The following is a 15,637-nucleotide window of genomic DNA, read 5'->3' on the forward strand; positions in this document are numbered from 1 at the left end:
TTGTGCAAGGGGAAGATATTACAATTTTCAACACACAATAAATATATTTGCTAGACAAAAAATGCATTTCATTACATACAACGTACTTTCTACTGTACATTAACCAGTTTTTTTGCATTGTATAGTAAAGTACCATTTTCTACTGTAAAATGTCTGCAATTTATTTTTATGAGTCTGTTTTTCCCATGAAGTAAGAGCATTCCATTCCATAGCTCTGTATTGATAAATGTGCATCATATAAGGGGTGAAATGCGCAGTGCAAACATCCCAGCCTTGGTGTTTGGGTATCTATACAGCTCTGAGAGCAGGCAACAGTTAACATTTTGGATGAGAACAGCTAATTTTATTAACACAACTGCTCTGTAATTACTGGATTTACTGGAGTCCTTTACTTTGCTACTCTCTGCAACTATAATAGATATGTATGTTCTCTAAAATAACAGTATTGCACGCTCCAGCTACAACTATAATTTTTCTTGACAATGTCTCTGCTGGGTTAAAACACATAATTAATGCTTTATTTAATCACTGCACACCGTATACCTAGTTGACCATCATTCAAAATGGCAGTTGCCCAGAGCTATATGGTTTCTTCACAGTTGAATGTATTTGACCCTAATTACTGCTTATTGGAAATATATCAAAGAAGTCAAAAGGGAACTGTAACAAGGAATTCCGGCTTTGTATTCTCTCCGTGATGAGGGCACTGAGACAGCGACTATCTTTGCAGGTTGGAGAACTGCAGTGACGTTGCTTAGTCAGTCTGATGTTTAATGGACTATTACTTATTATATTCTCATATATAGAAACCAAGGATTACCTGCTTATCAATTGTCAGGACAGAGATAGGTTGGTAGCAGGGCTTGCCTACTTTGCTGGGGATGATGTAACTCAAGCACTATTTGTGAGAGAGCCTTTGGCTCTGGGTCAGGTGCTTCCCGTATGCTATCTTAGTGAGTCACCACTACAGCCTTAGGAAGTAGGCCCTAACATTACTGTAGTATTTATCTGGGACCAGCACCTCAGTGTGGTGAAGGCACAAGGTCAGTGCATTTGGGACCTGGGACTCAACTCCAGCGAAGCTTGAATGCTGTCCCACCCAGTCTGAGGAATTTCCAAATGTTTGAAGCTTGGCAATGACCAAAAACTCCACTTGAATGCAGAATAGGATATTTGGAAGTGAGACACAATATTTTTGGTGATCTAACAAACACATTTATTATAACTTGTTCAACTCTGAAATGTTCATATGTGGCTCAATCTACATATAGTTTATTTAATTACTAACGCAAGACTCATTGAAAATAATGTTCACCTTTTAGTATTTTGATACAAAATGAGTCAAGCTATAACATATTAGGAATCTAATGTCTCCTTATTTTCTCTGTTTCTGAGAAGAAACTATGAGTAATATGGGAAAAGCATTCTTATATTTTTTGGGATAAACCACTTTTTTTTGTTCTTTTTTTTTTTTTTTTGACAGGCAGAGTGGGCAGTGAGAGACAGAGAGAAAGGTCTTCCTTTGCCGTTGGTTCTCCCTCCAATGGCCGCTGTGGCTGGTGCGCTGTGACCGGCGCACCGCGCTGATCTGAAGTCAGGAGCCAGGTACTTCTCCTGGTCTCCCATGGGGTGCAGGGCCCAAGTACTTGGGCCATCCTCCACTGCCCTCCCGGGCCACAGCAGAGAGCTGGCCTGGAAGAGGGGCAACTGGGACAGAATCTGGTGCCCTGATCGGGACTAGAACCCGGTGTGCCGGCGCCGTAAAGCGGAGGATTAGCCTATTGAGCCGTGGTGCCGGCCAAGGGATAAACCACTTTTTATTGAGTCCAACATATAAATGAAGCACCTATTTTTAGAAAACAGCTTAAAAAAAAACCTCTCCCCAAAGACCATTCTCAAAATAAAACATGTCCAATGCTTACAAAGGAAAAAGAAACTTGCTGCATTTTCTATTTTGTCACATGGACATTTGTTTAATCTTCTCATTTCCTACACAATTGTGACTTCTGTCATGTCAGCTTCATTACCCTTGATGAAAACATGGAGTCCATCCAGACAGAGACGAGCTTCCAAACATTGTTTCGGCTGTGGTGTTTGCCGATTGCCAAACATAGTCAATAACTTTGCTTTGGTTCAACAGGTGACCAAGGGAGTAGGTAACCCAAGCCAGCAAAAGAGTCCTCATAAGATGAGGATGATCCATCTACATACGGATGAGTGTGGAAGGCATCACATGGAGTCAAAGAAGCCAGATGCAGAAATGCTGACCGATTCCACTTGCATGAGATATAAAGAATAGGCAAATTCATGGCATACAAAGTATGGGATCCCTGGGGCTTGAACGGGGTAGGATTAGGGAGTTATTGTCTAACGGGTAGAGCTTTTTGTTGGGAATGATGAAAAAATTTTGGGTGTAGTTAATGCTGATTGGTTATATAGCATGACGAATATATTTTACGTTACTGATTGTACAATTCCGACTAGTTAAAATGACAAGTATAATATGTATTTTGCCACAATAAAAATATTATAAAAAGAAGGTAAGAGTTCTGCAGAGACATTACAACCAAGGGCAGGAAGTTCTAGATGCTATTACTGAATCTGATTCAACCTCAGAGAGTTCATTTGCAGGCTCTCTTTCCCTTCATTTGGTTCATTCACCTATTTACTTGGAGATACTGTCAGGTCATATTGGACTTGGAGCAGTAGAAGGATAGGAACAGAGGTATAGCCACATTCACAAATGATTAAAATACCATAGAAGGGGTATAGCAGAAATAGAAGTAGTGGCGGGAACACAGGAGAGAAACGGGAATCACAGCTTCACAGAAGAGTTGATAATTGACCTGGGCCTGATGTTTGCATGGGAATTGGGTCGCTTACTTTGTACTTTCATAATATGCAGTACCTTATCATTCACATTTCGTGCCTAGGAATCTTGGATCTAAGATGTTTTCAGCCTCTTCAAATATTTTCTCCTTGTGTATTTATAAACAAACTGGTCCCTGGAGGCAGAAAAACATCTTTGTTCACTCTCTGTCCTACTTTCTAAATATTTATAAGCAAAACCACTTTGACAAATAATTCAAAGTAAATGAGATGAGCTTGGGTCCCCAGAAGAGCTTGCATTGCACTCTTAACGCAAGTTGGGGGTTAAGGAAGGGGCAGCTGGGTGGTGAGCACCTTAAGGAGCAGTCAATGTGGGACAGCTGAACAGGGGTAGGGAACCAACACAGAGAAGCCCGGCTGAGCAGCGGGGGTCCTTGTGTTTTCCCAATTAGGGCCATATAGAACTGTGACAACCAGGTATGAAGGAGGTCATTTTGTCTGCATAGAATGAGCAAGAGCAGAATGGCAAATAATGGGGATATCCAGGGAAGCAGAGAAAAAGGAAGGTCACAAGATCTCAAATCATGGTTCATGGTTCCACTCTCCTGCTTATTCTTGGAAGCACAAACCATGATTTGCTGAGTAGATGTGGGAGAGAAAGTCCTGAGGAGTCTTTACGCCCCTACTCCTGGATAGGGGGGTGGCACAGAAAAAAGGAGAAAAAGGGGCGCGGTGATGCAAAAACAATGGATGGGCACCGGGCTCAAGAGGTGGGGGTTGGGTGGGCAAGGACTGAATTAGAAGCAGGACGAGTAAAAGTAAGAAGTTTTGAGGTCAGGGCCTTCAGTTCAAATACTGGATTCAGTATTTACTAGCTGCAAAGTTGGCCAATCTGGGGACAATAATGGGCTATCATACAGGGTTACTATGAGGCTTGCAGAAGACAGAGGGTCAGACGGATGTAGACTTGGACCACCCTCCCGGGCGCCACTGGTAGTTCCTCCCCTAGGAAATCTTTAAATTCTCATCCTAACCTCAGTGTAACATGATTTAGTTATTTTTCCCTCCAAAAATGTTTTCACATAATTGAAGATAAAATACATATTTAATATATTTCTAGAGATTTAATGTGATTAATTTCAAGTACAAACAATAATCTCACAATCCCTGTAGGTTCTTCTAGTGCAGGGACTGATCTCCAGGAATTATGCAAATATTTTTGGAGGCTGAATTAACCATTTCATTCCTTTGAGTTGCCATGCAGGGTTCAGCATCGTGTGTTTAGGAAATGGCACCGTCTTGTCAGATCTCATAGGAGGTCCCTTCAGTTCCTCTGCCCAATCACACAACGACTTCGTGTGGGTACAGAGCTCTGAGTCAGGTTTTACTGTGGGCAGCCCATCCTTCTGCTGAAGGGACTCCTGGGGAATACTTCAAAGGAATAATGCATATTTAAAAGCATCTTCTGTGCTTTCAACAGAAGTAGCACAGGCAGTAGTACTTTCTCTCTAGTCCCTACTAAACCTTGTCTTCAGAATTAGCCAGTTCACTGAATTTGTTTTTTTATCAGATTTTCATGTGAACCATGCAGGCTTCCGACTCCACAGTGACCTTATCTGTACATGCAGTCTTCTCCCTCTGTTGTACCCTTACTGTTGCCTCCTGACTTAGGGATGATGGTGGGTAGCAAGAGATGACAAGGGACATCCTCTGGTGTTTAATGTAACACTGGCACTTAACTTGGATCCCACAGCACCTCTGTTTCCTCTGTCACCCTCATCACATGAAAACTTTTCAGAAAAATGATTTTTTTCCCAATGAACTCTGATAATATTAAGCAATAGGTTATTTAGCTCCATACTCACAGTGTTAGCCCTGAGCCTGAACAAAACAGAGCTGTAGATACTCATGGGAGGTGAGGAGCAGTACATTAATTTATGAGGGCTCAATTAAAAGAATGTGAGGATAATAATATCCAATGAGAAATTACGAATATCTTTTCACAATTTCAAAGAATAATCAGTTTGTCTTCCCCCAAAAGTGTTCTACTTAAAATTAACTGATATCTTGAATACTTGTCTTTTTTGTGATTTTTATGCATGGAAGCAGGGGGTGGCATAGGAAGGGTGACACAAGTTAAACTCTCTCCTTTTTTTCAAAAGAAGGGTACTCCAAATCTAAATTATTCCAACTGTGAATTATTTAATTCCCTTTCTAATGTGTATGTTTTTCAGAAAACATAAATCCAGGAATAAAATGAACTAATTGGCTACTTTGTACCTGTCCAGGAGTACAAAGAGGTAACATCAATGGGGATTACATTTTGCATGCTGTATCTTAGTATTTGACAATAATGCCTATCCTAAAGCTGCTCAATCTCCTTTCTTGATACTTTCTACTTTACAATCTTCATATATTCTTATTTGAAATAATGTTCTGTCTACTTTAAATATATTTACTTATTTATTCATTTCAAAGGCAGAGTGACAGAGAGGGAGAGACAGAGGGAAGATCTTCCATCTGCTGGTTTACTCCCTAAATGGTTGCAATAGCCAGGTCTTGGGCAGGCCAAAGCCAGGAACCAAGAACTTCATCCTGGTTTCCCACATGGGTGGTAGGGGCTCAAGTACTTGAGCCATCTTTTGCTGCCTTCCTGGGCACAGTGAGCAGGAATCTGGATCAGAAGTAAAGTATCTGGGACTCAAACCAGAACTCCATATAGGATGCCAGTGTCGCAAGCAGCAGCTTCATCCACTGTGCCACATGCTGGATCCATTTTGTCTCTTTAAAAAAAATATATTTATTTGAAAGGCAGAGAGACAGGGAAAGACAGAGAGAGACAGATAGACAGACAGACAGAGACACCGAGAGACTGGGAGTTCCCACCTGCTGGTTCATTTCCTAAATGTCCGCAATAGCCAGGGCTGGGCCACGCTGAAGCCAGGAGCTGAGAATTCAATCCAGGTCTCCTACGTGGGTGCATAGATCCAACGAGTGGAGCCACCACCTGCTGCCTCCCAGCGGCAATTTAGCAGGAAGCCAGAACTGGAAGTGGAGCCAGGACTCAAACATAGGCACTCAGATATGAGATGAAGGTGTCCCAACCGGAATCCAAACTGCTAGGCCAAATGCTCACCCTGTATTGTCTCTTAATGTTACTTGTGTATTTAGTCATTGAAAAATGGCAGGCTACAGATTTCTTAAGGAAAAAATAAAATGTCAAAGAATAATTGGCACAACCAATATGGTAGAAGTCATATTTATTGAAAAAAATTAATATCTTTGCTATAAAATTTGTAACAGGAATATTTACTGAATGTTTATTTTGATGCATAAACCTGAATGTTACAAGACAATACAAGACAGTAGCACTAGTTTTTCCTTTATTTACATTTTATGAAAATTGTTATGCAGTCCATGTTCAAAGAACCTATGATGGAGAATTGTTACATTAGAAAAATAATATTCTTGATAAAGCATTCTCAAGGAGTCCAATCATATTTTCTGCCTCTTCAATAAGGCAAAAGTCCCTGGAACAGCATATAACTTAATTTACAAAATACAATAACTGTTCAGACACATATTCAAGTTTTCTTTTGGTATGATTTTTTCCCCTCGTTGTAATTACTGTTCTTTTTTTTCCCTTTTCTTCTTTTCTTTCTTTCTTTTTTTTTTTTTTTTTTACTAAAACAGGAAGATAGACTTTCAGTAAAATGTCATTGAATGATTTTGGCTATACATTACATACACAACTCTGTAGCCTAGCAATGACCATTGCCACACCATCACTAACTGGAAATATTCTGCTGGGCGAGCGAGTGTCGAATGTGGCGTACGTTAGCAATTTTGCCATCGCTATGACGGTGGGATCACTGCGTGGTATTTTCAGAGGAGACGGCTCTGTCACAGTATGAAGCTTGGTTTACTTTAAGGAACTGCTACGCGACTACGTTTCCACTCATGAGAGGACGCCACAGATGGAACGAAGGTCAGGCTGCGATGGCTCTGCAAAGGCCCAGCACCGGCCAACCCCAAACCTCCGGCTCGCCGCAGGCTGCGCAGCCCCGGCCGGCTCCGGACGCTTTCCCTGCCAGGCATGTTTTTTGTTTGTTTTTTATTTTTATTTTTTCCCTCCCTTTGCTTTTTGTAGTTAGGTAGTTTTGATTCCTTCGAAGGCACACAACTTCCAGCGCTTTTCCAGCGTCGCTCCCACCCCTGTGAATTCCTGCTTGAACATGCGCGGCAGCCTCATCAAAAGCATCTCGATTTCGTTGGCAGAGATCTGTCAGACAGGAAGAAAAGTCACTTGTGGGACAAGGGGCTCACGGGGAAGAAGGCAATGGGTGCAGCACCCACAGCACTGAGCCTTCTACACGGCAGGCACAGAGCGCCCCCCCCGGAAGGGGTACGGGTACCGTGCCGCACGTGGCCCTCCTGCCTCCTGTGCAGTGGCCGGGCGGGCAGGAGGGGAATGGCGGTGACTTCCGGGGCCACCCTGCACAGGGCTGGCCACCTTCTAGGCAGCACCACGCCCCAGCAGCCTCCCCCAGCAGGGAGCACAGTCATGACCACTCTGGAAAGCTACAATGGGCAGCCGCGGTCTCTCACTCAGCACCGAGCACAAAGCTGTTTGGGCGGATTTCTGGCCTCCCTAACTTCTTTCTCTTCCTTGAACTTTCACAGGGACAAGAGACCAGGAAGGTTTAGGCATGGAAACTAAGCCCCAAACCTATGGCAATAAAAATCTTGACATCCAGTCAGAAAATCCAGGTAGGTTTTTTTAATGCATTTTTTTCTTCTCTCATTTTTCTCTTTTTTTTGTGTGTGTGTTTTACATGATCTTTTTATACCAATAAGCCACCTTTTCGTATTCAAAGGAAGAACAAATGAACCAGAATCCTTCAGGTATTACACAGTCAGGGCTCTCGTTTTCCTGTGGATTCCTAGTCATCTGTGTACCATGAGGATGAGAAAGGTGGCGAATTTGGGATCTGATGTTCTTTTTGAATATTTTACCTATTATTTTATAAATGGCCAATATAAAAAATCATTAGTCTGAGCCTCAGCAAATGGGAACAGCATTTAATAAGGATGGTGTGAAAACCGCTGGCTTAGCACAGATTTGGACATGTAGAACTGCTCAGGAAAATCAGAGTGGTGATAAGTCTTTGTGGTGTAATCACTGTAGAAATGGCATTTTGCAGTCTGTACTTCCCATTTAACAATATTAAGATCTGCTTAAAGAGAGACCAAATAGACCAGCAAGTCTAATCAACTGTTCCTTTGCTATTCACTGGGAAAAGGTTTCATATGATATATTCAATATCCTTTGACTTATAATTCAAAATTTTAAATAGAAGCTGTCCTGAAAATTGAAACAAAGTGTATTCTAAAAATTGTGAGTTGTTTTGAAATCTGAATGCATTTTTTTTTGCCACAAAACTAGGATATCAGGATTATCCAGGATAGCAAGATTATACCAGGCCAACCCACAAAAACCTAGTCAACAGATTATCAAAAAGTTCACTGTGCTTTTGAAAAGCACAATTTCTTTCAATGAGCACCGTGCAAAGCACCTTCAGCAACAGTCCCATTTGATTCTTACCACACTCTCGTGAGACACGTGGGGCAGATAGGAGGGACTTCAATAAGTTCATGGGAAATGTGTGTTATGAAAAAACTACACATGGATTTCAAAGTTTTTGCATCCAACTAAACATCTTTTAATTCCGTTTTCCCACCAGCGTTTTGCACTGTGTTCCTATTAGGATGTCTTTCTACTTGATAGCTGAGGAAAATGAGTGACCAGCAGAGAGGGTGAAGTGGTTTTGCAAAGGTAGGACTTGAGAAAGCACCTCCTGCTCATTGGCTGGGCCCTGGCCGTTGGTGTGGTGTAAGCACTCCCCATGGCTGACAATAGCTAGGGGTGCAGCCAGCCATTCTAAACAGCTATTACCTGGTACCCTGTTAGCACGTCAGAATCCCTGGGCCTCTTCTCCAAAGACCCCGACTCAGTAGGTCGGGGTATATCCCAGGTGATCCACTTTTAACTACCACCCCCAGGTAATTCTTACGATCAGGCGTATTTGGGTTAAGAGCGGGATTTGTATCAGACAGGCTTGGATCTCACTCTGGGCTGGGCCTCAAGCTGCATAACCTTGGGCTGATCACTTCCTATGTGTAATTCTCAGTTTCTTCACGTGTGTAGTAGAAATAGTATCTCTCTTCACACACACACACACACACACACACACACAGAGTAATACCGATAGAAAGCAACTCTCTGCTACCAAATCTTTTATGGTCAAGCTGTGTGCTCATAAGCCAAAGTGCACAAGTGTTGAGTGGTGTGGTCAAATCCAGCCTGTAGTCGGGCTGGTGGGCAGTATTTTTAAGCTCTATGAGGCTATTATCCTCTTAACAAACTCCTTCTTTCCTTGGGAGGAAGACAGCGTAGCTAATCTGTGGTGGGCTCCAGTCTCCAAGGTCAAGGGCCACCTGTGGCAAGAGTCATCCTTGTCCAGATCAAGTGGACAGAATGAGTGCCAGCCAGCTCACCAGAGTCCCGTGCCCAGTATAGCAATCACCTTCCCTGGCAATGTAATGAAGAAGTCTGTGGTATTAGGAAGGAGCGGGCTTAAGGAGGATCGAAAAAGCTGAGTCCCTAAAGGCAAAAGAAACAGCCTGATGCAAACAGGATGTCTACTGAGGACTCCAGTTAGGGGCGGGACAGGACTTGCAAGCTGCAGCCCTGCTGCTGGCTACTGAAAGTCCAACCACTCAGGACCACTGACATGCTTTCCCCTAGGGTTTAGATGTATGCCCCTAAGTTCCTGTGCTGGAAACCTAGTCCCCAAGTCACATGTTCATGGTACTGGGAAGTAATTACGGTTAGATGAGGTCATCAGGGTTGGGCAGGCCCCCACGATGGCATCTGTGACTTCACAAGAAGAGGAAGAGAGACGCGCGCCAGCACGCCTGCGCGGCCACGGGATGACCTCCACCATGACACAACATAGCAAGAAGGCCTTCATTGGAAGCTGGCACCATGCTCCTGGATGTCTCTGCCTCTGGGACTGTGAGCCAGATAAACTACTGTTTCTTGTCAAGGAATGGACTTTTGACTGACATGTAAAAATTGTACACTGCCATTCTTCCCTGCTCTCAGGTGTTTTTCCCAACAGAAAATGGATGAAGACATTTTCCTCGCCAGATTCTCCTTAAGCTGCCCCACACTCTCATGAGACAGGGAATCGTTTAGGAATGAAGACGCCGAAGCAGAGAGAGCTTGGGTAACTTCTACAGCATCACACAGGCAGTAAGCGTGTGGCTGGGCTCAGATGCAGGCAGTCTGGCTGAGGTGCTTTAGTCTGAGGCATCTACGCTAACCCACAGGAGGAGCATGGGCTGTGGAGTGAGGACTGGGAATGACTGTCTTGGTCACTGCCTTTCTGCCCATGGTGGGAGACCCTGGGGAGGGGTCTGTGTACCACCCCAACAGCCAGAGCACTCCTGTGGTGAATACTAGTAGAGTGATGACAGCATCAACAGCAAAACCTTGCAAATTCCCAGTTCCCGGATGACTCACGCACATGCCTGTGCTGATGCGGGCTGGCCCTGCCTGAACCATTCACAGAGCCAGCTAGCAGTCCACTGGAAATCTTGCATAGTATGGACTGAAGCATAGTGACACCTTGTTTTCCACCATGTCTTTTGCCCTGAGCCTAAACTTCAACCACAGAGGAAAGAGAAGGCAGCTTGCAGCAAGACAGAGGTGGCTGCCTTCACAGAATCCTCAATGCAGGTCCAGCACTGAGTCAGGGCTCTGAGTGTGTCACCTCAATAGAAGGCTCATTAAGCAAGCAAACACACCCCTCACCTACTAGGAGAAAGAAATGTAGGTACAAAAGATGTGGATCCCAGCAAGCACTAAATGTCCATTAGCCCCCTTCCAGCTAAGTGAGCACTCACCCTGTGGGCTTGTTTTCTCATTTGCAAGTCTGTGGAATTGGAAATTGACCAAGGAAGACTCCCAGAACTTGGTCGGAGCACAATGCTCTCTGTGTCCTAGCACCAGTTGTCGGGACAGCCACACAAAATCTATCCGCCCACCAGGTTGTGGCAAGGATCTCAAAATGAGAGAATGTGACAGGTGTTCTGTGCACTTCAAATCCCCCAAGAAATAGCAATCACCACTTACACAGCAGTTACTGTGTGCCACTGTTCTGAAGGCTTTTCATAATTCAGGCACTTACTACACTGGAGAACCTGTAAGAACCCATTTTACAGATGGTAAAAATGAGGCACTGAGCTGGTACATAAGTTGCTCAAGGTTATACAGCTAAGTAATGAAACCAGGATTTGGAATCCTCATGATTAATTTATTTGAATAGCCACTTAACCATGCCTCAGGTTTTGATAACCTCAGAATAAATAGTATACTGGAAACCGGTCTCCTCACTTGTGATTAACACTAAGCTTCTGTGGACCGTGTATGGCAACAGTTTGATTATGCCATAAAGATGTGCACAATGCGGACAGAGGGGCACCGTAACTATGGAACTGAGCACTGTAAATGAGCTCCTGTGTCCAACAGCTCCTTCGTGTAACCCGCAGCTAAAGTCTAGGAAATTTTTTTAAGGAGTGGCTAGAAGAAAGAACAAGGAGAAACTGCCTTCTGGTTAATCTGATGTGTGTTAGACCTTTTCCTGCCCTGGCAAGATAACCTTTATGGCATTTTACATTCTGTGATTTTCAAGAGAAAATTCAGTTTGTCCCTGATCCACCTGTGGCCACAGACCTTCTGCTTTAAAATATGTCCCTTTACTTTCCTTCTGCTGTCTTCTCTCCCTTCTCAGTTGTCAGTTCTTTTGTGCCTTTGCCTTCATGATGCCCTGGACCTTCCTGCCAGTCCCCTCTTGGTCCTGAGAACTACTGAGTTGCGAGTCATGGAGTCTTCACATAAAGCGAAGCACCAGACCTCACCAGCCGGGCTCGGGGAGAGATCTGCCCATTCCCTTAGTATCTGAGGGATGTCCTTCCCTGAGTCATGCCTGAGGTCGGGGCTTCCCTCTAAGCTCTGGAATTTCATAGACGGGGTCCTGGGGCTGAGGACAGGGCTGCTGCTTGCCTGTCTGGGGAGTGGAGTGGTTAGAACAGGAGCAGGGCTTCCGGTGCCCAGTCCAGCCCCAGTTTTAGAGCAATGCATCACCCCTCGCACCAGCACGTACGAGGAGAAGGAAACGCCAGAGGTTAGGACAACTCCACGCAGCATCAGGACGCTGCTGGAGACAGGTGCCGTGACTGCACGGTCTTATTTGGTCCTTGGCAAAGTGGGGATGATCTTCCCAAACCCGGTGCTCAGAAATGGCTGGCCTGTATGTTCCCAATCTTACACCACCGTCAGTGGAGTTTCCCATCCCTGTGCTGTTCAAATTCTTCTAAGTCTACCGGGTTTTTCAAGGAAGGATGGATTGGCTGCAATTAAAAAACAAAGAGACGAGACAGCTCTGCAGCACCAAGGGGCTTGTGCGCTGTCAACAGTGTGGAGGTAATTTATAAAGATCTGCTTGGTTTATTTCCTGATCTGCTGACTCTCCCAAGCCCACTGCCTCCCTGACAAGCCTCTAAAGAGTGTGTGCAAATTGGCACAAGCAGGCGTAACTCACTCTTCTTATCACAATGGTGGGGGTCCACATCCTTTCTACTCAGGCCAGGGAAGCCGAATAAAGAGGGGTTCAGGTCTGGGGGACGACCAGGATGCTACGCGAGGCTGTGTACAGGCTGCAGTGTCAGGGAAGCCACTGCAAACCCAGATCGCCTCCCGTGGCATGGTGAAGTCTCGCTTGTCCTTCCCAAACCCTGGGCACTCAGAGACACTCTGTGATTGGCGCTGGCAGACAGAAATAGAGGACGTTGGTGTGGGTGAGATGGGGAAAGGCAGGTGGGAAGGAAATAGGGGAAAGAGGGAAAAGAGAAGGAAAGAAGATAAAGGGAAGTGGGGAACTCGGAGCAAATGCAGAAACCGGAAGAGGAAGGGGAGGTGGGAGGAAGAAGGAAAGCTAAGCCTTGAGAGAAGACAAGGGACCCCCTCCCACTTTTGACCGTGCTCTGTTACTGCTCCACTCAAATGCATCACCTGTGCAAGGGGGTGCACGTGGTGGGCGCAGGATGGCACGGGAGAGCCCAGGCCTTGATCAGAAACTACTTCTCAGGTGGTATCATCCGACTGGGGAGCTTACCAGCCACTACCCAGGCACGGTCCCTGGCTCAGCAAAGCCTCAGGAGGCCCTGCCCCTCCAGCCCTGGCCTTGCCCTGTCTTTGTCCGAGGGAGTCTTGCTGGCTCTGTCTTGTGTCCGACATGAGAGAGCTGAGTCAATGACAGTAGGTTGCACAGTGGCCAAGACGAGAAAAATGATGCAGAAATGGGTATCGGGGAGTGTCAGGTAAGCAGGGCAGAGGTTAGCCTGTGTGTGCGGACAGGGGAAGATAAGCAGCAGCGAGCCTTGGAAGCAGAACAGCATTTGCATGGCCGAAGTCTCTCCCCTGTTCAATAAGCTTGCTGGGTGGGTCCCAGCCCTCTCCTGGGAGCAGCCTGGGGGCTCATCTGTGTCCTGCACCAGGGGGACTCTCGGGTCCCACAACTGTCCTGCGAGGCCCAGAAAGCCCTCCACGCACCATCATCCCCGAAGAGGAAGGAGGAAGAACTGGGGGGGTCACACCCCTCTCTATAAAGACTCCAGGCTGGATGCAGTGGCTACTCGCGTTTTTCCCAAGAGGCCTGCCTGCTCGGTCAGGGACATTCACTCATCAAGCACGGCTGACAGGCCTCCTGCCACTCTCTGTCTCATCTCTGAAATTCTCTGGTGTGCAAAGGCACGGACCTGGGCTACAGCCGGCCCTGGTGGTAACAAGGTGCAGGTAATTACGATACTCTCGCAGCTGTTGGTGGCTTTTGGGGAAGTCCTAGCCGAAGCAGGTGCCGTGCAGGGCTGGGTGGAAGCGGCTTTTCCCACTATCCTCAGGGCCCGGCTGGGCAGAACCTAAATGTTCTCTGATGGCTGTGGTGCTGGGATGCTGTCGAATCTCAAGGAAACCATGTTGCTTCAGGTGGAGTTTTTACAAAGCCGTCCTCCTGGGGTCAGCAAGCCCCTGTGCTATGCGGCAGGACAGAACCAGCAACCCCGACCTGTAATTCTACTCGTCACCATTAACCTGAGGCTGTGGGGAAAGGGCCCAGGCACACTGCACGTGTGAGAAGGGGGCAAACCTCTCGTCATTTCACCTTCTGCTTAAAGCCCAAGGGTGCAGAATTCCAGCTACAATAATGCTTTGCTGTCTGCATTAAAAGGTCTAACCCCCGTCTCAGCCTCACTGCACTACAAAGAAGTACATGGTGCAATCATTGGTGTGCAATCATTGGCATGCAGCCGTTGTGGTCAGGGCCTGTACCCACTTGTAATATTGAGCCCCAGGCATGAGGGAAAATCTGGGCGGCTCTCCTGGGCATCACACTTCTGGAGCTGGGGGACTGCCTGGGTGCAGGGGTTGGGGAGGCCCCCTGTATTTCCTTTGTGAGGGAAATAGTCCCTTCATCGTCTTTTTTTTTTGACAGGCAGAGTGGACAGTGAGAGAGAGAGACAGAGAGAAAGGTCTTCCTTTTGCCGTTGGTTCACCCTCCAATGGCCGCCGCGGCCAGCGCTGCGGCCGGCGCACTGCGCTGATCTGAAGGCAGGAGCCAGGTACTTCTCCTGGTCTCCCATGGGGTGCAGGGCCCAAGTACTTGGGCCATCCTCCACTGCACACCCGGGCCACAGCAGAGAGCTGGCCTGGAAGAGGGGCAACCGGGACAGAATCCGGCGCCCCAACCAGGACTAGAACCCGGTGTGCCGGCACTGCAAGGCGGAGGATTAGCCTAGTGAGCCACGGCGCTGGCCCCTTCATCGTCTTCTAAAATACCAGTACCCCCCCCCCCCCAGTAAAAGAACCCAAGTACCAATCTGCTATGCAACAGAGTTCCTGTAACAGAATCTCTTCTGCAAAGGCCCAATGTCCCGGGACCAGGCACAAGAATTCTGTCCTCAGATGCTAACAGGGGAGGGGACACACACCTCTCCTGAGCTCTGTCCTGAACATGAAAACAGAACAAGCACTCCTCCACTGATATGAATAAGTGTGTTATCAGTTACCCCTGCCAGACATGCGTGCTCGCGCTCTCTCTCTGTCACACACACACACACACACACACACACACTCTCCATGGATGTATAGGCCATGCACCTGAAGGGCTGGAGCAGACCAGACAGCAGTCCTGAAATCTTGAAATCAATAAGCAGTGGATTCGGATGCCATTTCCGCTCTTAACAAAAACACCTGCTTCTTGACAGAGGCGTCCCCTGGGGAATTCCAGAGAGGGGGAGGGACGCAATGTCCACATCCAAGGGAAGGGAAGCAGCGACAGCAGGGATCACTTCTTCTTCTTCTTTTTTTTTTTTTTTATTTTTTTGACAGTCAGAGTGGACAGTGAGAGAGAGAGACAGAGAGAAAGGTCTTCCTTTGCCGTTGGTTCACCCTCCAATGGCTGCCGCGGCCTGCGCACTGTGGCTGGCGCACCGCGCTGATCCGATGGCAGGAGTCAGGTGCTTCTCCTGGTCTCCCATGGGGTGCAGGGCCCAAGCACCTGGGCCATCCTCCACTGCACTCCCTGGCCACAGCAGAGAGCTGGCCTGGAAGAGGGGCAACCGGGACAGAATCCGGCGCCCCGACCGGGACTAGAACCGGGTGTGCCGGCGCCGCAAGGCAGAGGAT

General features: G+C 46.6%; 1 protein-coding gene across 4 annotated transcripts in view; it reads right to left on the reverse strand.

The window, feature by feature from the left end:
• Positions 1-6,072: 6,072 nt before the first annotated feature.
• Positions 6,073-15,637, reverse strand: part of ENOX1 (ecto-NOX disulfide-thiol exchanger 1) — a 409,938-nt gene continuing 400,373 nt past the window's right edge. For 3 of the 4 annotated variants that reach the window (XM_089303638.1, XM_089303637.1, XM_051850649.3), the window contains one exon: positions 6,073-7,111. In XM_089303638.1, the coding sequence (XP_089159764.1) occupies positions 6,980-7,111 (132 nt within the window). In that variant the 3' untranslated portion in view covers positions 6,073-6,979. The remainder of the gene's footprint in view (positions 7,112-15,637) is intronic. The other variant, XR_016212892.1, reaches the window with a different exon arrangement.

This window comes from Oryctolagus cuniculus, chromosome 9 (genome assembly GCF_051225735.1).
Source record: "Oryctolagus cuniculus isolate XC-2025 breed Fujian yellow rabbit chromosome 9, ASM5122573v1, whole genome shotgun sequence".
NCBI lineage: Eukaryota > Metazoa > Chordata > Mammalia > Lagomorpha > Leporidae > Oryctolagus > Oryctolagus cuniculus.